This window comes from Bombus pascuorum, chromosome 7, assembly GCF_905332965.1.
Source record: "Bombus pascuorum chromosome 7, iyBomPasc1.1, whole genome shotgun sequence".
Classification (NCBI taxonomy): Eukaryota; Metazoa; Arthropoda; class Insecta; order Hymenoptera; family Apidae; genus Bombus; species Bombus pascuorum.
Window position 1 is genome coordinate 8,675,800 of NC_083494.1, and position 16,600 is coordinate 8,692,399.

The 16,600-nt window shown below is 43.6% G+C and overlaps 1 protein-coding gene and 1 long non-coding RNA gene across 2 annotated transcripts in view; one reads left to right on the top strand and one right to left on the bottom strand.

Moving 5' to 3' along the window:
* LOC132909216 (uncharacterized) overlaps positions 1 to 16,600 on the top strand; it is a 149,534-nt gene that overhangs the window by 31,043 nt on the left and 101,891 nt on the right. The gene's annotated exons all lie outside the window — the stretch shown is intronic.
* LOC132909189 (zinc finger protein ZIC 4-like) overlaps positions 10,700 to 16,600 on the bottom strand; it is a 36,434-nt gene continuing 30,533 nt past the window's right edge. Inside the window, exons 2-3 of the mRNA XM_060963859.1 lie at positions 14,906 to 15,075; positions 10,700 to 12,511 (exon numbers count right to left, since the gene is read on the bottom strand). Coding sequence (XP_060819842.1) covers positions 12,188 to 12,511; positions 14,906 to 15,075 — 494 coding nt within the window. The 3' untranslated portion in view covers positions 10,700 to 12,187. The remainder of the gene's footprint in view (positions 12,512 to 14,905; positions 15,076 to 16,600) is intronic.

Here is a 16,600-nt window from a genome sequence, read left to right on the forward strand (position 1 = left end):
CCAGCTTATGGCTATATAGCAACCACCATAAGGTTGAGGTCGAGCCTGCTGTCCAGTACAGAGCTGGGAACCAAACAGCTTGGTAGCCAATGGGATCATATATCAACTACTGCTCCGGTAGGCAGAAACAAAATGGCGTTCGCGATTAGATTGTTGTTTCATCCCGGGGACGAGCCTCGTCTCCTTCGTTTTTTCCTCGTTCCTACGAAATACACCTTGCTTCGCCGTTCCGCCCAATCGGGCATTCTCCTTGGTTCTGTTTGGCCCGCCATTATTTCGTTCTTCGCAGATTTAAGTCGTCCAAGTCACCCTTTCGATTAACTCCTTAATCACACCACGATATCCATCGTTGTAATTATTCTTCGATCGCTGTATAACATATGTTAAGTCAATGAAATCCTGAAGAACACGATTCAAACCCTTGACCCGTATTTTCCTGCGCCAACACCTTTCGGCGTTGCGGGCAAACCAAGGTGCGCCGTACACGTGTTAGCGTAACCCAGCGAAGAAGGAAAGGCGGGTGTTTCGGGCGCAATTAACGGCAAGGGATGCTAATTTTGACCTATATAAGAGCGTAAAAATGTTGGACGAGCATGTGCAATACAATCGTCTTAAAGGCGTTTACGTTCTTGACCTGTCGAGAAGCCCGGCCACCTGCTCAAGGATTTCATGCTCTTATCGCGGCTATATCCGTTACGTCAGTGCAACGATCCGGCAGGAACGAAATCCGGAAGAGTAATACAAGGCCTCGGTGATACGTAAAAAAGACCATGAGCGTTGAAGGAGTGCTACTTTCCGGGAGGAAGTTGTATTTCAGCCACTTTACGGCCGATGTACTTATCAGAAGCGCTCGTTTCCCGGCAATTTCATTGTCTATTTTCGGAATCAGTATCTCTACTTTTGAACGAAGCCTTTGAAACAAATACGGAGGCAACGTGAATAGACCGTTTGAACTTAATATCCACTCAAGAGCGACGTAATTAAGGAAAGTAAATTTTTCAGAAAAGAAAAGAAAGTATTCCTTTCCATTAATATTTTATTCCACGATAATAAAAATTAGAAAACGACCAATTCGAACGATCTCGACTAACTCTTTTCCCTTGGTCAGACCACAATAGACCTTAGAGAATTACGTTATCCGTGCTCGTTAAGCGAAGGAAAACAGCGACGGTGCACCTTGCGCAATGCAACGCGAAACAGGGACATGGTAGTATTCATCAAGGTGTCGGAGTTGGTCTAGCTGTGTGTGTGGGTGGTTGGACTCAGCTGTTGGTACACCTGCCCGGCACGCAGCCAGTGTGAGAGTCGCTGGTTACGCGAGCACCTTTATATGCACTGTCCACGTCGGCCCCGGTGCATTTACATACGCGGTTCGCGCGAACACAATGTAATTGTTACCTCATAATGCATGTTCTATGGCGCGTCTCGGTGCATCGCGTTTCGCCTGACGTCTCACTCGAAGCCGCTTCTTCGACTGTTTCTTTGCAAGTTTCCCTCGAACGATGAAATAAAAAGGAGAAAAATGTAGAGCAACAATGTACTTCTACTGGAGTATATATTTTATTAAGAGTACGAGGGTAACGTCAAAGAGTAAAAACAGAGGGTAAAGAATCAAGATGGCATTGATATGAAAATGAATCATGATGCTTGCACAGGCTTGGCTCGTCGCGCCTGGGATCAGCATACGCGATCTAGATTACTATTAATTACACGCTACTTGACGCCCATGCCTGTTTTCTCTGAACTCTTTTATACTTGCGAGTTGCTTGAATCTCGACATCTTCACGCTGATTCTTTCGCCTTTACGATTTAATGAAGATCGAAACTTCACGTCCCGATGAATTCACGTAATTGATACGCGCAGTAATTCTTCTCGAGCAAAGCGATGTTGCCTCCCATGGACCATCAACAGTAAGGTATCTCGCGGCACGTATAGGTTTCTATGGAGCCACATTAATTACCAATGTCGTCGAAACGCGGCCGATATTCAATTACAAAGTATAATGGCGGCGCTTGGTTTTCACGAAAGGCTTTTCGAAAACGTTGAAAGTCGTCTTTTCGCCGGAGTTACTTTACGATTATGACAGCGTGTATAAGACGCGCGGGCACGCACCAGCCTGGTTAAGACTGTAACAACGGGGATAAAAATCGGTTGGGCATAAAGTAGACAGTGGGAGACAGGGAACGAGGTTTTGACTCGAGAGAACAAGAGAAAAAGAGAGAGGTATAGGTTGTTTCTGGCTGGCTGCGTGACTCGCGGCTACGTGGAAACCCAGGCGATTAAAAAAATATGACGAGCATTCATTTCCACGATCATAAAATCATTAGCATAAGAATTCCTCTACCTGCTCGCCACGGACACACTGGGTTCTGTGGATGGCGGTCTGTTCCTCAGGTTCTTCTCCTCTGGTGGTTGGAGAAGTCAGGCGCCCCTGGACTCGTTCGATTTTCGTCGTCGTGTTTTTTACAAGCAGTTCCGGCCTGATTTATAAACATATAATGTGACGAGGGTGTGGTCTCGCTACCACATAATGATAGGCCAACGTTAATTACGTTTGGTTAAGTCGTTTAAGAAACTCTTTCTCCCTCTCCCACGCTTTCTCGCTCCCTTTCTCTTTCGGGACACGGCACGCGGGCCCCGAACGCGACCGCTACGCGAAAATTACTGCCCGCCAGCCATGCCGTAATATATTAGCCAAAGATTACAATGTTCGCCGCCTTGACGTGTATGGTCGCGAACGAATCGGTGTCTAAACTCGATTGCTCTTTCAAATTTGTTCACGTCCGCTATTATTAGCTCACGGTGTCGAATGGAATTTTTCTTCTTGCTATTTTTCACGATCCTTCTTCTGGTATTACCATGGATCAGTTGCGAGTGTTGATTTCCTGCAAACCCGATATAGATATATTTATATTTACATAATATAATAAAAAGATAATTAAAATATAATATAATAATAATAAAATAATACAAATATAATATAACAACAGTTAATACTTTTTATGTATAGATCATACAGTTATTTGGTACATGTTTGTTCGCCATAACATTTTTTTTTACAACTTTTCTTTTATTATAAAACTTGATATCTGTAATAATAGTATCTATAATAGCGTAATAATAGTCACGACGTATTTTTATCTGTCTTTTACAAATACTCGTAAAACGACTGTCGATAGGACGTTCGGAGATAGTCAGTAAAATTTTGCGACGAAAATACAACTCTAATTAGGAGATAGGCCGAAGTGTCTATATTTCTCTCGGTTCGATCGACTGCCGAAGGATTCTCAGCGAGGAAAGCATTGTTCTCGCTGGTCGAAGCTACAGGAATTCCCTAGCCAGGCCGTACGAATCTTTTTGTAGCGGAGGAGAAATGATAAAATATCCCCGGCCCGCGCCTTTCTTTCGAGTCGTGTGGAGATCAAACACCGTTGGCTAGACTCCCACAGCCTAAATGGTGAGGCGAGTTGAAATATCGCGCTGGGCCTCCCTATATGTTAATCTCCGCATTAGCATAATACCGTGATTCTTCAAGGATCATTTGGAAATGCAAATAAATAATTTATAATAATAAGAGCAGACGGCCTGTTGTGGCAGCTACGCATTGCTACGTCAGCCGGAGACCACCTTCGGCCCGTAGTTGCGTCGGTAAATCTAATCGAGATATCTGTTGGTTCGTTGCTCCTTTTCTTGTCACGACAAAAACCGTTGGTGTTCGGGGATTGGCCTATTTTCTGCCTCGCTACCGTTTCGTCCTTCGTCCTACGGATTCTTGCCCGCCACGTTCGCGATTTCTTCACCCTTCGCAGTCTGAATGATGAAAAACCTTCGTCAACCTTAGCTGCAATTATCATACCCTTCGAAACTTTGAATTAATTTGCTTTATAATCGAAGAAAGAAATCTTCCTTTAAAAATGCACTCTTAATAGTTTTACTAGTATTGACCTTGTGTCCTCCTCCGATTGTTTCAATCATGCTCCTGACTTAATTATTGCGATTTTACTTTTAGCCATAATGTTTCCGCTCTTAGGAAGAGAAAATAAAATTTCAGTGAGAAAAAGGGTACTAGGATGAAAAAGCATTTACAAACTATCGAGACAAAAGCTGAATGAAACGAAAAGTCGCACAACAATTCAAGTGATAGGGCTGCGAACTGCTTGCCTTGTTTCCCTTCTGCACGAGTGTAGCGGACTTTATGATTTTCTGTGGCAAGCCAGCGGCCATATCGAGCGTATCCAGCTACTTTACGATCTCTAACCAGCCTCGAATTTACGCGGACGTTTATAACCGGGCCACGTGAATGAGACGCGCGTTTCGGTTTCCATCGGATCCTCGTGAGTCGAGAACACAGCCTTTACATAAATAAAGTATAAACGTGTGCGTCCATAAGATAATGTAGTCGCAGGTGTACCCGTGTGACGTGTTTTTGATGTGTTACGTGTTAATATACCGAAATATAGCTTTCGACTGTTCCACCTAGTCCCTAACCCCTTAATGGGAATCTCTCGAAAACCGTGAACGCGTTCCGAGAAGTCGTCGCTTTCTTTTTTATTTTTTTATGAAGCCATTACGGTTGTCGTGAACGTGTAAACGTTCGACATTAACCGTCTCAAAGCGTTATCCTGTCTTATAATAAAAGCTACGAGGGTTTACGATTGTTAATTTCATTTTTCAATGTTGCCTGAATCGTTCGAACGGAAGATGGTCTGCAAATGTTAAGGGATGCTAACGAGAAGAAGGAGCCTCTTTCCCTTTATTACACGCGTCTGCGTTGAGAAACGAAGAGAAAAGAAGATCGCAACGTACGGGTACGCGTACACGGCCGAGCTAATCACGGAGATCGTTCCACCGGGCTGACAGATGCGCGTGTATTTTGCATAGAGTGGATTTATAAATCCCTTATCAGCTTATTATCTCGCAAGATTCCCGTGTGTAGTGGCGCGGGTAAGGGCGAGGAGGAACGATACGAGAAACGTGGCAGCGGCCAAAAACGACCACGAACCGGCAGGGTGAAAGGAAGAGAAAGAGAGAAAAAAGGGGAGAAAGAAAGTGGGAGTATCTGTGTACGCGAATGCGTACAAGTGGAAGGTAGAAAGAGGACTCTCGCGACTCTTGGGCCAGGGGAATCAGGGAGAGGGGAAAAAATAGTATATACAGAGAGAGGAGGCAGAAGGAGGAACGATGAAAAGTGGTGGGGGAGCAAGGGTGAAAGAGGCGGAGGGAGATACAGTGACAAATGAGAGCGACTACAAATTGCACTTTCCGGCTCTCATTCTCATTCGACTCTCGTTTCTCTCTCCCTCTGGCTCTGTTCCTCCCATTCGCCGGATCGGAGCAGACGGGTAAATGTTCGTCTGGCCCTCCTCTTTTATTCCTCTTCCACGCGGCCTACCTCCATTTATCCTCCTTCGTGATAATACTTCACGCTCGAATAACGAAAACTACTCACAGCGGGTCGGTGCAATTCCGGTTATTGGTAAGGACCATCGCAATATTCCAGCCCACTGCCAGGTCATTCCGCTACCCTGGCCCCGAACTTTCATTCTCGTCCTCATACTCTCGTTTGCACGCACTCTTCCATCGTGCTCTATCCGACCGTGTGAAATTAAACCTGACTCTCTGCCGGACTAATTCCAATACGAAGCTAACGATATCACGTTGATAAAAGATTTTAATCTTAAATAGACGAATGGAATTAAAACTGGCTATTTGACAGACTAATTCTTTAAACACTTTCGCTTCTAAACGATACATATCTACTACGAATTGCACGTATCTAGGTACAACTGAAATCTTCCATTAACATAGTGCGACTAACATTGTCACCTTCGTAAATCACTTTAATTCCTGAAATCTCTTTAGCTCGGCGTTTCACAATTCCATCACAGCGAGTTGCAGTTCTAGAGGCATAAATCCTCGAGGTCGTAAATTTCTTTCATCCTAAAGGCGATTGCGATCGGTCGATCCTCCGAGGCTAGCCTAATTTCCAGCGGAACTCGAGCATCCGCGAAGAAATACGCGGTGAGCGCGAACGCGCCGGTCGACCGACTTGTATTTACTCGGACGATTTCTGGTAGAACGGTGGGGCGAAGATGTTATATCGTGGCAGGGGCCAAAGAGTAGTGGAGGCTCGGCTATTCTCGGTAAGCACTCGCCTCGTCGTGGCTTGCTGCCGTTGTAATAACCCCCGTAGATCATACCGGCGCACGCACACCAACGTCTCGCAGTCTCCTTCGATGCACCGGAGAGCAGCATACGGCCTCGAACACCAGCAGGTATTATTCATTGAATGGAGGAGCGACCCGATCCGGCTTCGAAACACACGACACAGTTTTACTTGGCGGGAGCAGCCCTTAACCCTTTAACACCGGTCGTTCCGATCGTCTTGGGATGCTTTATCGATCTAAGTCGAGGGGGGACGAGTAATCGATGCTCTGGTCGATCGATGGGTTCGCGAGGAATTTGCTAGGTTGCAGAGCAGTGGCTCTGCACTCGTTAACGTTGAGAATTGCTTGAATAATCGTGCGAATGACGGCGATCCGGGGGGTTGTACACGATGCTGGAATATTAGTCGGATGTTAGTAGAACTGCGAGCGATCGTTGATTTATTTGGCCTCTTGCGATGTGAAGCAATTCCTGACGTCTCGAAGCAGGAAGTAAGAAAGTAGCAACCTACTGACTCTAAGTAGATTCTGTGTCGATTAAAATTTCCGATGAAATTAATACACCTAAATAAGATGAAGGATGAAGAAGCGGATTACTATTTTATGATAGCTTTTGGGATATAATCGAGCAACGAAAGACTATAACGGAGCGAGTGTGTACTCTGCGGAGAGTGGCAAGAAACGAGTGAAGCATCGTGAAAGAAACAGCAAAAGTGCGTTCGAGACAACTGCAACCCGTATAACTCGTGCTTCGAGCAGATTTATACGGGGTTCGTTGGAACACGACGCTCGGTGAGAACTGTCTCGAGAATTCGATGCTCCATCATGGTCAAACTTCTCATGACCAACATGGTTGCAACTTCTTTGAAATCTTGCTGTACACCAAACCGCGTAAGAACCGTGTTGAGGCATTTAATTCGGCACTTCATCATGGACAGCATTTCATGGTTAATGTTGTTCCAACTTCCCCGAAATCTTGACACGCAAACCGTGCGAGAACTTGACGATTCGATTCCTCGTCGCGTTCAAACTTCCAATGGCTAAAAGGATTAACGATCTTTCGCGTGTTTGCAATTCCTTTAATTTCAAAATGTTTGCAATTTCTTCAGAATCTTTCCATCTTAAAGACTAGCTAGGATCGTCGGAGGCACGCGAGTGTTCGTTTCATTCGATTCAATACCGATAAATCACGATGATGCTCGAATCTTCACAATTGTATTATTTATGAAACTATCAATAGGGTAATTTATTCGCGGGAGCCGGCCGCGCGATTCTTCAACAGCGGTCCCTGGAGCAGGATTTATCGCCGGCCGGGCGAAAAATGCAACGCTTTTTAATCCGGGCTCGGTGTCCGGCGCGGTCGAGTCGCGCGAACCTACAATGTTCCCTGTGATTTATCAATCGGCTCGCGGAGGATTAACAGTCGCTGCGGAACCGGTAATAGTCGATCGATCGATATTAAAAAACGACAACGAGTAACACCGCGTGTCCGCTAAATTAATGGATCCACCGGTACCAGCGTAAAGGTTCTCGTTAATCGATTGAAATCGTTCCCTCGGGCAACGCTCGTGGCGTTTGTTAATCCCTCTTAACCTCATCACTATATTTCGTATCTAGTAGGCGCAACCTGATTTCCCGTTAAGACCCTCTATCTCTATTCCTGTTACGCTTTTCAAGCCGGTTTTCATTAAAACGAGGCAAAATCCTGGCGCTTTGTTAGCGTTTTCGTAACTCAAGCCACTCGTTCGATCGTTAAGGCGAGTCGCGCGACGCAATGATTTATCAATAGCTTTGTGGAGGATTTACAGGCGGGACAGGACCGGTAATGGAAGGCAATCGGCCAAGCCTTTTAATCCTCTTACATCGTTTTACGTCGCCTCTGCGGAAGTGTCTACGACGATCTTGTCCACCCGGTGCTAACGATCGCGATCCTTTTTCTCGTAATTTTCACCTCTCTCTTTGGTCGATTACGAGCGATGTAAATCTGTTCGATCTATCGTCGAGAATTGTAGCTAAATTCTTCAGACTTGTCTTGTCACTTGCTACATAAATTTCTGTTTGAAAATCCCTGTGTTAATCCATCGTTACCGAGATTGAGCGTCCTTGATAGCCCTCGATGATAGTCTCGCTGTGCATATTTGTTCTAGAGAATTTCCCCGCGAATTTCTCTTAATTATCATAAGTTATTTGCTACGAGAAAGAATTAGCGTCGACCACCAGGAAACTTGGAGAAAAAAAAAGGAGACTATTAAGATAGTAGCGGAAACTGGAGGCTCAACAGCTCGTAACTAATTATCCTAATTGAGGCGGTTTCGCGCGTTGGATGTCGCACGTGTACAATTATGGCGATGGGGTTACGTGGCACGCGACATAGCTACGTGCAAGCGTGCAACGCACTGTATGGACGCATGTACCGCTTTCGTACATGCGTTTCTTTATAAAGTCAGGACAACCGTGGCGCATCACCTTCCTTCTTGGTTCGTCTCTCTCTCTTGCGATGTTTCGTGACCGGCCGGCATTAATTATGTGTCGTGCCCTTTAATACGAATCTCGGCTTTATGAGCGACGCGGAGGAACAAGAGGAAGAAAAAAAAAAAGAAGGAACGAGAGCGGAGGCGAAGACAAAAGGACGTTCCCGGCGACGGAATTATTTTTTCGCGTCTGGCCACCGGACCATGGAATCCCCTTCTCTCTCTTCGTTGCCCCGTTCCTCGTCTCTATTTCTCTGCGTGTCTTCTATTTCGTCGGAACGATATTTATTCGGTGTTCTCTGACGAGGGTCCAGCTGTTTTCGTCCATCCATGATTTCTGTGAAACGACGAGAGTTTGATTGCGGTCCGGTTGACTGATTGGACGGTCCCGAGCCCGGACGTCGAGTCACGCTTGCGAAAAATATTCGCGAATCTAGCTCTTCTCCGCTCGATTCGCCCTGGATGCTGTAACGATCCTCTCTATCTTCTCTCTCTCTCTGTCTCTCTTCTTTTTTTTCATTCTCCTGGCTTTTTCGTGATGAAAAAAACCCACAGCCGGTCGAATTCGAAACGAAATACGAGGCATACGGACGATGGATGGAATAAAAAGGAAGAACAAGGAACACAGAAACGACGAAGTAGAAAGGGGAGCATTCACAAAAAGCGAGGGAAAATCCATCGATCACGGGAGGCGATGCAAAGACACTCGGGGAGAGACGTACCCGTGGCTCTATCTGGTGAGGATCTCTCATCCGGGGCCGTGTGTCATCTCAATCGTCCGACCGAAAGAATTCCTTCGTGTTGGTGCGCCGTTTCAGCTAATAAAATCATCTGCATCCGGGCCAGAAATTATCTGACGAATTCATCTGCTTATCAAGTAATAAAATGGCCTCTCTCGCGCGTCCACCTCTGCCGATCCTATCTCTTCTCTCCACCTTTCCTCCTGGTCCCTTCCACGTCTCGCGTAGGTGCCTAGACACATCGTGGCGCCATGCCAGCCGAACCTTTTCGGTACAAACACACGTGCTTGCTATACACGCATATACATCCTCCTTTGGTCGTTCTCTCCTTGCTCGATTTTTTATACTGCCCGTTCAATGCTTGGACAGACGCCGTGCGCCTTTACGGGTTCGAGTATCGGGGGCCAGTTTAATAAGGTCCCTTCCTGCACCGTTCTTCCCCGTGATATTTATAATCCCGCGAGGAAACTGTTTTTATAATCTTACATAGAAATCTCGGAGCCTTCGCGAGCTTAGGTGTGCGTCTTCTTTGCCGTTTCGAGATTTTCGACGAAATGCGGTAGCTTTCGCGAAGTTGAAGATACTGCGCAGGAAATTTAAAGAAATATGGAACAGAACGCTAAAGATCAGAAGATTAAAGAGGAATATTAATGTTAAGGATGAAAGCATGGGTTGGTATTTAAGGTATTTAGAATTTTACAAGTTAGAGATTTTTAGATTCAATGAGAAAATGCTTAGTCGTATCGCGATATAGAAGAAACCGATGTTCCGGTTTCATGGTTGGAGCAGTAAAATTCTCTCGTAAAGGCAGGTATAGGCCGTGCAATAAAAGAAACGTTAATTTCCTCGCGTTAAAGTTATTATTTATTGATACGACGTAATCTCAGGGCCGAGATCAAGGGAGATGCTTAGTCGGCCGATATTCACCCGAAACTGCGCGCCAGTCGGATTCCTCGTCGCATTTTATTATCTCGATCGTTCATAAATTTCGTTACAATACAAGTATAAAGTATCCACCGCCTCCGCGATACGAAAAAGGTCGTCCTCGGGGTCCGGGAGGTATCTTCGCGTGGAGCATTGTCATCGTTCGGGCAACTTTTCAATAATCAATTATACGACGTTAAAATAGTATATTTATGAATTCCTTTTTTCTACGGGAACGATGACAAAAACCAAAAGCAAAAGAGAAAAAAAAGTAAAACTGATATTCTGATATTAAAGACTCGATAAAGAGCGAAGTATTTCGTGTTATTTTCGATCGTTTCGTAAATTTCGAAAGAACAGGTGTAGATGATTCAGTACCGACGAATAAACCAGACAATATTCTAATATATCGCATCATCAATATATTTCAGGTCTTTGCAAAACAAATATTATAATACGATGCAAGGTATGGGTGGATGAACAAGAGATGCATTCTCATCCGACAACCTAAGCATATACGTAACGAAAAAGGAAAGAAAGAAAATTACAATTATTTGAATTCGCTTGTCTCGTTCCGTGGCTTTTTCGTCTTTCTGTCTATATTTACAGGATATCACACATAGAAATTATAGTAGTACAATATTTTACATGTGGAATCAGCCCCAGATTTTCCATTAAACTCGCAATGTTTCCGTCGTTATTTCCTGCTCGACGACGCAAACTAAATAATAATGATCATAATAATAATATATACAACAATGGCACGTCTATTTCGACGTGATTTACTTCATTTTCTCTTTCTGCAAATTTTCTGTTTCGCAAAATTAGCACTTCGCTCGATTTTAAAAATCCGTGTCACTTCACTATCAACCTTTTAATTAGACTTAAGTCCGCGAGAAGCGCGTACGATTGGTCGTGCTCGAGGAACAATTAAGCCGGAACCCAGCGACTCGTTCTTTCCTTTAGCGATTGATAAATCGGAACACGAACGTAACTGGAATTACGAGACGCGGCGCCGTTGGAAATTGCTTCGTCTAATTTGTAGTACTGTGATTGCCGAGACACGATTTTTCGTATCCAAGAACACAGCAGCGTGCTTTCTCTCTCTTAATGTCTTTTGTTTCTATCTATTTCTCGAGTTTACTATTTCTTGTAACTGTAGCACTTGATTTAAGGTTAATTCGTATTTACAATCGCACCTCGCCATCTAGATAGAGGTAACTCTCTGTTTGGTACATCGTAGCCCAAATTCTCGACGATTACATATACAGTTACGTTTGCGTTTGTAATCGCGTTTAGCATCGGTTAATACGATCGATTTCGACTATTTTCTTTTATATCCTTGTTGATACAATCAATATTTATAAATAAATATAAACGACATTGATAGTTTCTGTTTTCCTAACTTTGGTCACGAGTGTAGGTAGCATTACCTATCTTAGAATCCCGTTTTCAAATCTGCAGAACAAGTAATCTTGTCATACTATTACGAAAAACGATCACTCGCGAATACATAGAGTAGAATTCCATTTATTAAAAGAAGAAAAAGGAATTTACAATTAATAATTCGAATCCGATTAATTGAACTCTCATCCACCGAATTCGAAATGAAAATTGATATACTGCTAGTGCTTCCAATTCCACTTAGATCTAGTAATAGTTTCAAAGGAATAAAGAACTGTTACAATTTATTTAGCATTTCCTCGTGGTCCTCCATTTCTTCTTCGAATAATAGTTTTCAAAAACTCCATTTTTTTTTCATCGAACGTGTGATCAAACTCGATTTTGATTACTCTGCGCAGTCAGGCATGGAACAACGTGTTTCCCTGTCGAAGTTACGTTGATCTTGTCCGAGCAACTGGTCATCTGGTTCGTTCCCGGCAGGAATTAGTAGGCAGTCGCTTGGTGATGCATCAACGGGTTGAAGTGGTGTGGACCAAGGTGATGGGGCGGCGGTGGACCCGGCAACGGGCTGTGCTGAGGACCCACAGTTGGTGGCTGACAGACGTACCACTCCGTCAACTCTGGACCTCTGGTCGAAGGATGAGTCGTTGGAGGATTGGCCGTGGTCGTTGTCGGGACGACCGGAGGCGGCTGAGGAGACTCGGTGTGTCCGGTCACGGACAAGCTACCCCCGCTGCTGGTACTCTCTTCACCCTCGCTTTCATAGCCCCCTCCTATTTTGCCTTCGCCCAGAGTCATGCCATGCACCTGGAAGCAGGAGGCGGAGCTTATTCTGATACTTGAGGGAAATTTCTAGCTAGTAGCGAGCCTACTAGTCGCCCTTCCCAGGGGTAGCAACCGATGAATGTGTAAAAGGTGATAGAGGGGTGAGAAAGATAGCAGGGGCTGCGTGGTTTGGGAGTTGAAGTTAAAACGAACCCGGGGGAACATCGATCGTATTTGTTGAAGATTCTTTGAGTTTCTATTTTCCTGCTATTTATCACATTGAAATTGATATTACGTAGCATTGGTGTCATTTGTTGTGGGCTACTTGGCTTTTTCCTTTTCAATTTTATACATGGTAGCTACCAAAATGCCGGCTTTCCAGAGATACGTGTACAACTCCTCGATTATTAACTATTGCGAGCGACTTTGTCAAGTATGAGGTGGATTAAACATATAGGTTTGTTTGATAAAGAAGCAAGTGGGTGAATTCGTAATAGTCCTATGTATTAAAATCGGTATAAGAGTTAGTGTATACCGGTTGTAACCATCGCTCGTATAACGCTATTATGCTGACAAAAGAAAGGATAATAATAAGGATAATAATACTGTCTCTTAGGGAGCATGTTTATATATTTACCGTCAATATAAACGGACGTTATCACAAAATCTTTAAAATCGTTAATCTTCTTATGTAACTCTGTCTGAAGATTACAAGGAACAGCAATATCCAGAGTCTATTTGCCTCTAGACCTTGAAAACCAAAACAATCGTTAGTATTCAAAGGCACAATTATATGGGTCTCTTCTAGATGTGAAATTTTTACGCTCATGTGCCGCTACAAGATTTCTGTATTGTCTTTGTGATAAACTGCGTGGTAGTTCGAACGTCCTTTTCCTAATTTTTGCATATACTCATTTCTCACCCTTTTGACGGTAGAACTACATATCAATCTTTCGTCGATGATTGAGCCCCTCAATCGATTCTGCCGAGGCGAGAATCTCGTTCGAGACACACTGTCATATACTTAATATCGTTACTGCTATTTCTCAAAACTCGATTGATAACAGGTACAGGAATTTCAAAAGTTACGCGCGTCATGCACTCCCATATTAGATCTAATGACTTACAGTTGCATGATACTTGATTGATTTCGAATGACCTAATTTACGTTTCCATGAGTTAGTAGAATGCACAGCATGAAATATCGAGCGTGTACCACAGAAGAAAACGTAGATAGTGGTATTCGATCGTAGTAAGTTATCGCTTCGGAGATCAAGGGACTATCACGAGCAAAAGGAGTGCGCGTTGGCTAAACCGAAGAAACCGGGATCAGGGAGACGAGGATCAAGTCTTCCGACTCTCTGATTCTTTCTGCCGTCTCTTTCTAGTCCTTCGTTCATAATTCAGTGAGCAAATCTCGACGACTGCCTTCCGCGAATCACGGCCGGCGAAAAGCGTGGAGAAGCGAAAGGTGCTCGCTCCTATCCGACGAACCTATCGCGCACGTATCTCGGGAGTTGCCGTTTTGGACGGTTCTGCTTCTCTTTCCGTCTACTATCTTCTGTGTGTGCCACAGATAATTTCCTATTAAGATTCCGTAGCCGTTCGTGCATGAACCTTTGCGCGCCTGGATACCCGGCAGCCTTTCTTCCCACAACCGTTTTTTGCCCATTCCAAAGTGTCTACTAGCGTTTCCTAGCGTGAAACGAAATGGCAAACACGATAGGGCCATTCTTCATATACTTTGATACGCGCCTACGTATACGTGTGCAAGATGATATAGGAAAACAATTCGAGGCTAAACCGTGGAAATACGGAATAGCGTGAAATGGACGATCAACACTGGCGAGCATTCATAATTTAATTCCGAAGCAAGAAGTAGTGAGGAAACGGATGTAGTTTGGAATAAAATTGTGATTAATGATTTTGATGGGGAAAATTCAAATCTTTCAAATAATAATTCTTTCGTTTGGAATTTTCTATTCACATCAGTGAATTATATAATAATTTTTTCATATTTTTCTATTAAGAGGCTATTACAGAGGCTACGAAGTACAACAATTATTAAATATTTAATTGCAAATATTAATCATCGGTTAAAGGGAAAACCAGTTAGCTCGAGAGAGCTTCTTTACAATTATCTCAATTTCAAAGCAGAAGTTTCCGGTCAATTCGCCGAATTTCGGCTGAATTGAACGAGAGAATGACGCATGGTAAAATTCCATAGTTTTATAAATACGACTGAAGAAATGAAGCTTAAATAGAAGTTTATTTCAATGTTATAGCAAGTGATTTTCTTTGGATATTTATATGTGTTCGTATATTATATGCATCGTGTGCACCTTCAGTTTTACCATTCAAATGCGTAAACATCCGTAGTTTACTGATATTAAAGTGGAACGGAGGTCGAATGTTTCACGATTACAGTCGACATACCTTCATATGCTTGCGCAACGAGCTAGGATGTGTGTAGGACTTGTCGCAGCCGGTAACTCGACAATTGTACGGCTTGTCGGACGTGTGGACGTGACTGTGCTTCTTACGGTCGCTGCTGTTCGCAAACCGCCTCTCGCAGCCTGAGTATTCACACTTGAACGGTTTCTCGCCTGGAAAAAGAAGACAGGAATTAATGACTTGTAATTGTGCTGGGTGCACTCGTGCCTGGCTACGATAATTGAAAACCGCTTCGGAATCACAGGAAACTAACAGCCCGGAATAGAAATGTAATTGCTACATCCTTTCTCTATCAATAACATGTACAACATCGTACAAATTATTTAAACATAAAGTGAAGGAAATACGAAAAATCCTTGTTTATACGACGTTGAGCCTCTATTATCTGAATTACGACCGAGAGTAATTTCAGTTATACAAGTACCAATATTTATTTCTATAAAATTATAAGTCGATTATACGGATATTTGTGCAAATATTTTTATTTACATAATTATAATAAACGGGAAAAGACAAAATCTGAGTAAAAAATTATCTTATCTTCCTATAAAAAACCTCATCTTATTTTACATCTCATCGAAATTTAATTATATCCAACTTCAACTAAACTTTCTCGTTACTTTCTCGTTCAAAAAGGAAACAGTTGAAATTCTTATAGATAATTTCTATCCGAAATAATAAAAAATGGTACAAGGGATACGTAGGCCGAATGTCTATACTATCCAAAAATCATACAAAATTGCTTTGCCCGGTCTTTCTGTTCGGATAAAGTATGTCCCGCTATAATTTAAAAGGAAATGCAAACGGTATCTGAATACACGATCGTCGAAAGTTTCCAGGGAAACGCAGTTACATTTCTAACCGGAACAGTCTAACTATTCGCAATTACAATTATCAGGATGCGAAAGAAGGATCTTGAACGAAGTGGGAAGGGGCTGGTGAAACACGGAAACGGGCAACAGGAAAAATATTTTCTCCGGGGCAAAGAGGAAAAGCTCGCGGGCTTCTCGTAGAAGCTACAATAGGCGGCTCGAACGCGATTACATCGTATCGCGGACCGTTTCATCATGATTTCGTGGATATCTTGATGAGCACCGGTGGAACATTCTCTCCGCTGGTGGCTCCTTTTAGCCCGGGGGCGAAGAGAGGCGCAATGATATCGAGAGATAAGCTCCCCTGCACACGAATAGCCGCCGTCGTCGGGGCGCAACGAGACCGTGTGGCGTGACTCTTATTTATTTCCACCGGAAGTTGACTGGAATATATTTTACCGTCGGCTCACACCCCCGCCACCCCCCGCGGCCCCACACGCCGTAGACTCCCTTTTTCCGGGACTTCCTCCTGGCGCTCTCTCGGAGAAGTGCGGAGACGCGAGAACAGGAAGCGCAAACTTGGCGGATTTTTTATGGGGAAAATGGTGGCCAACTTTGCCCTTCTTCGCTTAAGGGAAACAGGGAGAAAAGAGAACGTCGCACGGATTCAACATCTTAGCCCGTCAACTATAGAAACGAAGATTCTCTTTTTTAATATTTTCTGTCTAAAAATATTATTCCAATTTTTTCTGTTTTAATTAGAAACTATAATCGAGAAGGTCGGAGTTAATAGAAGAATAATAGAGATTTTGTTGCGACGTGTAGCGTTCGCTTTCTTCATTATGAAACCTTACGTAACGAGCGT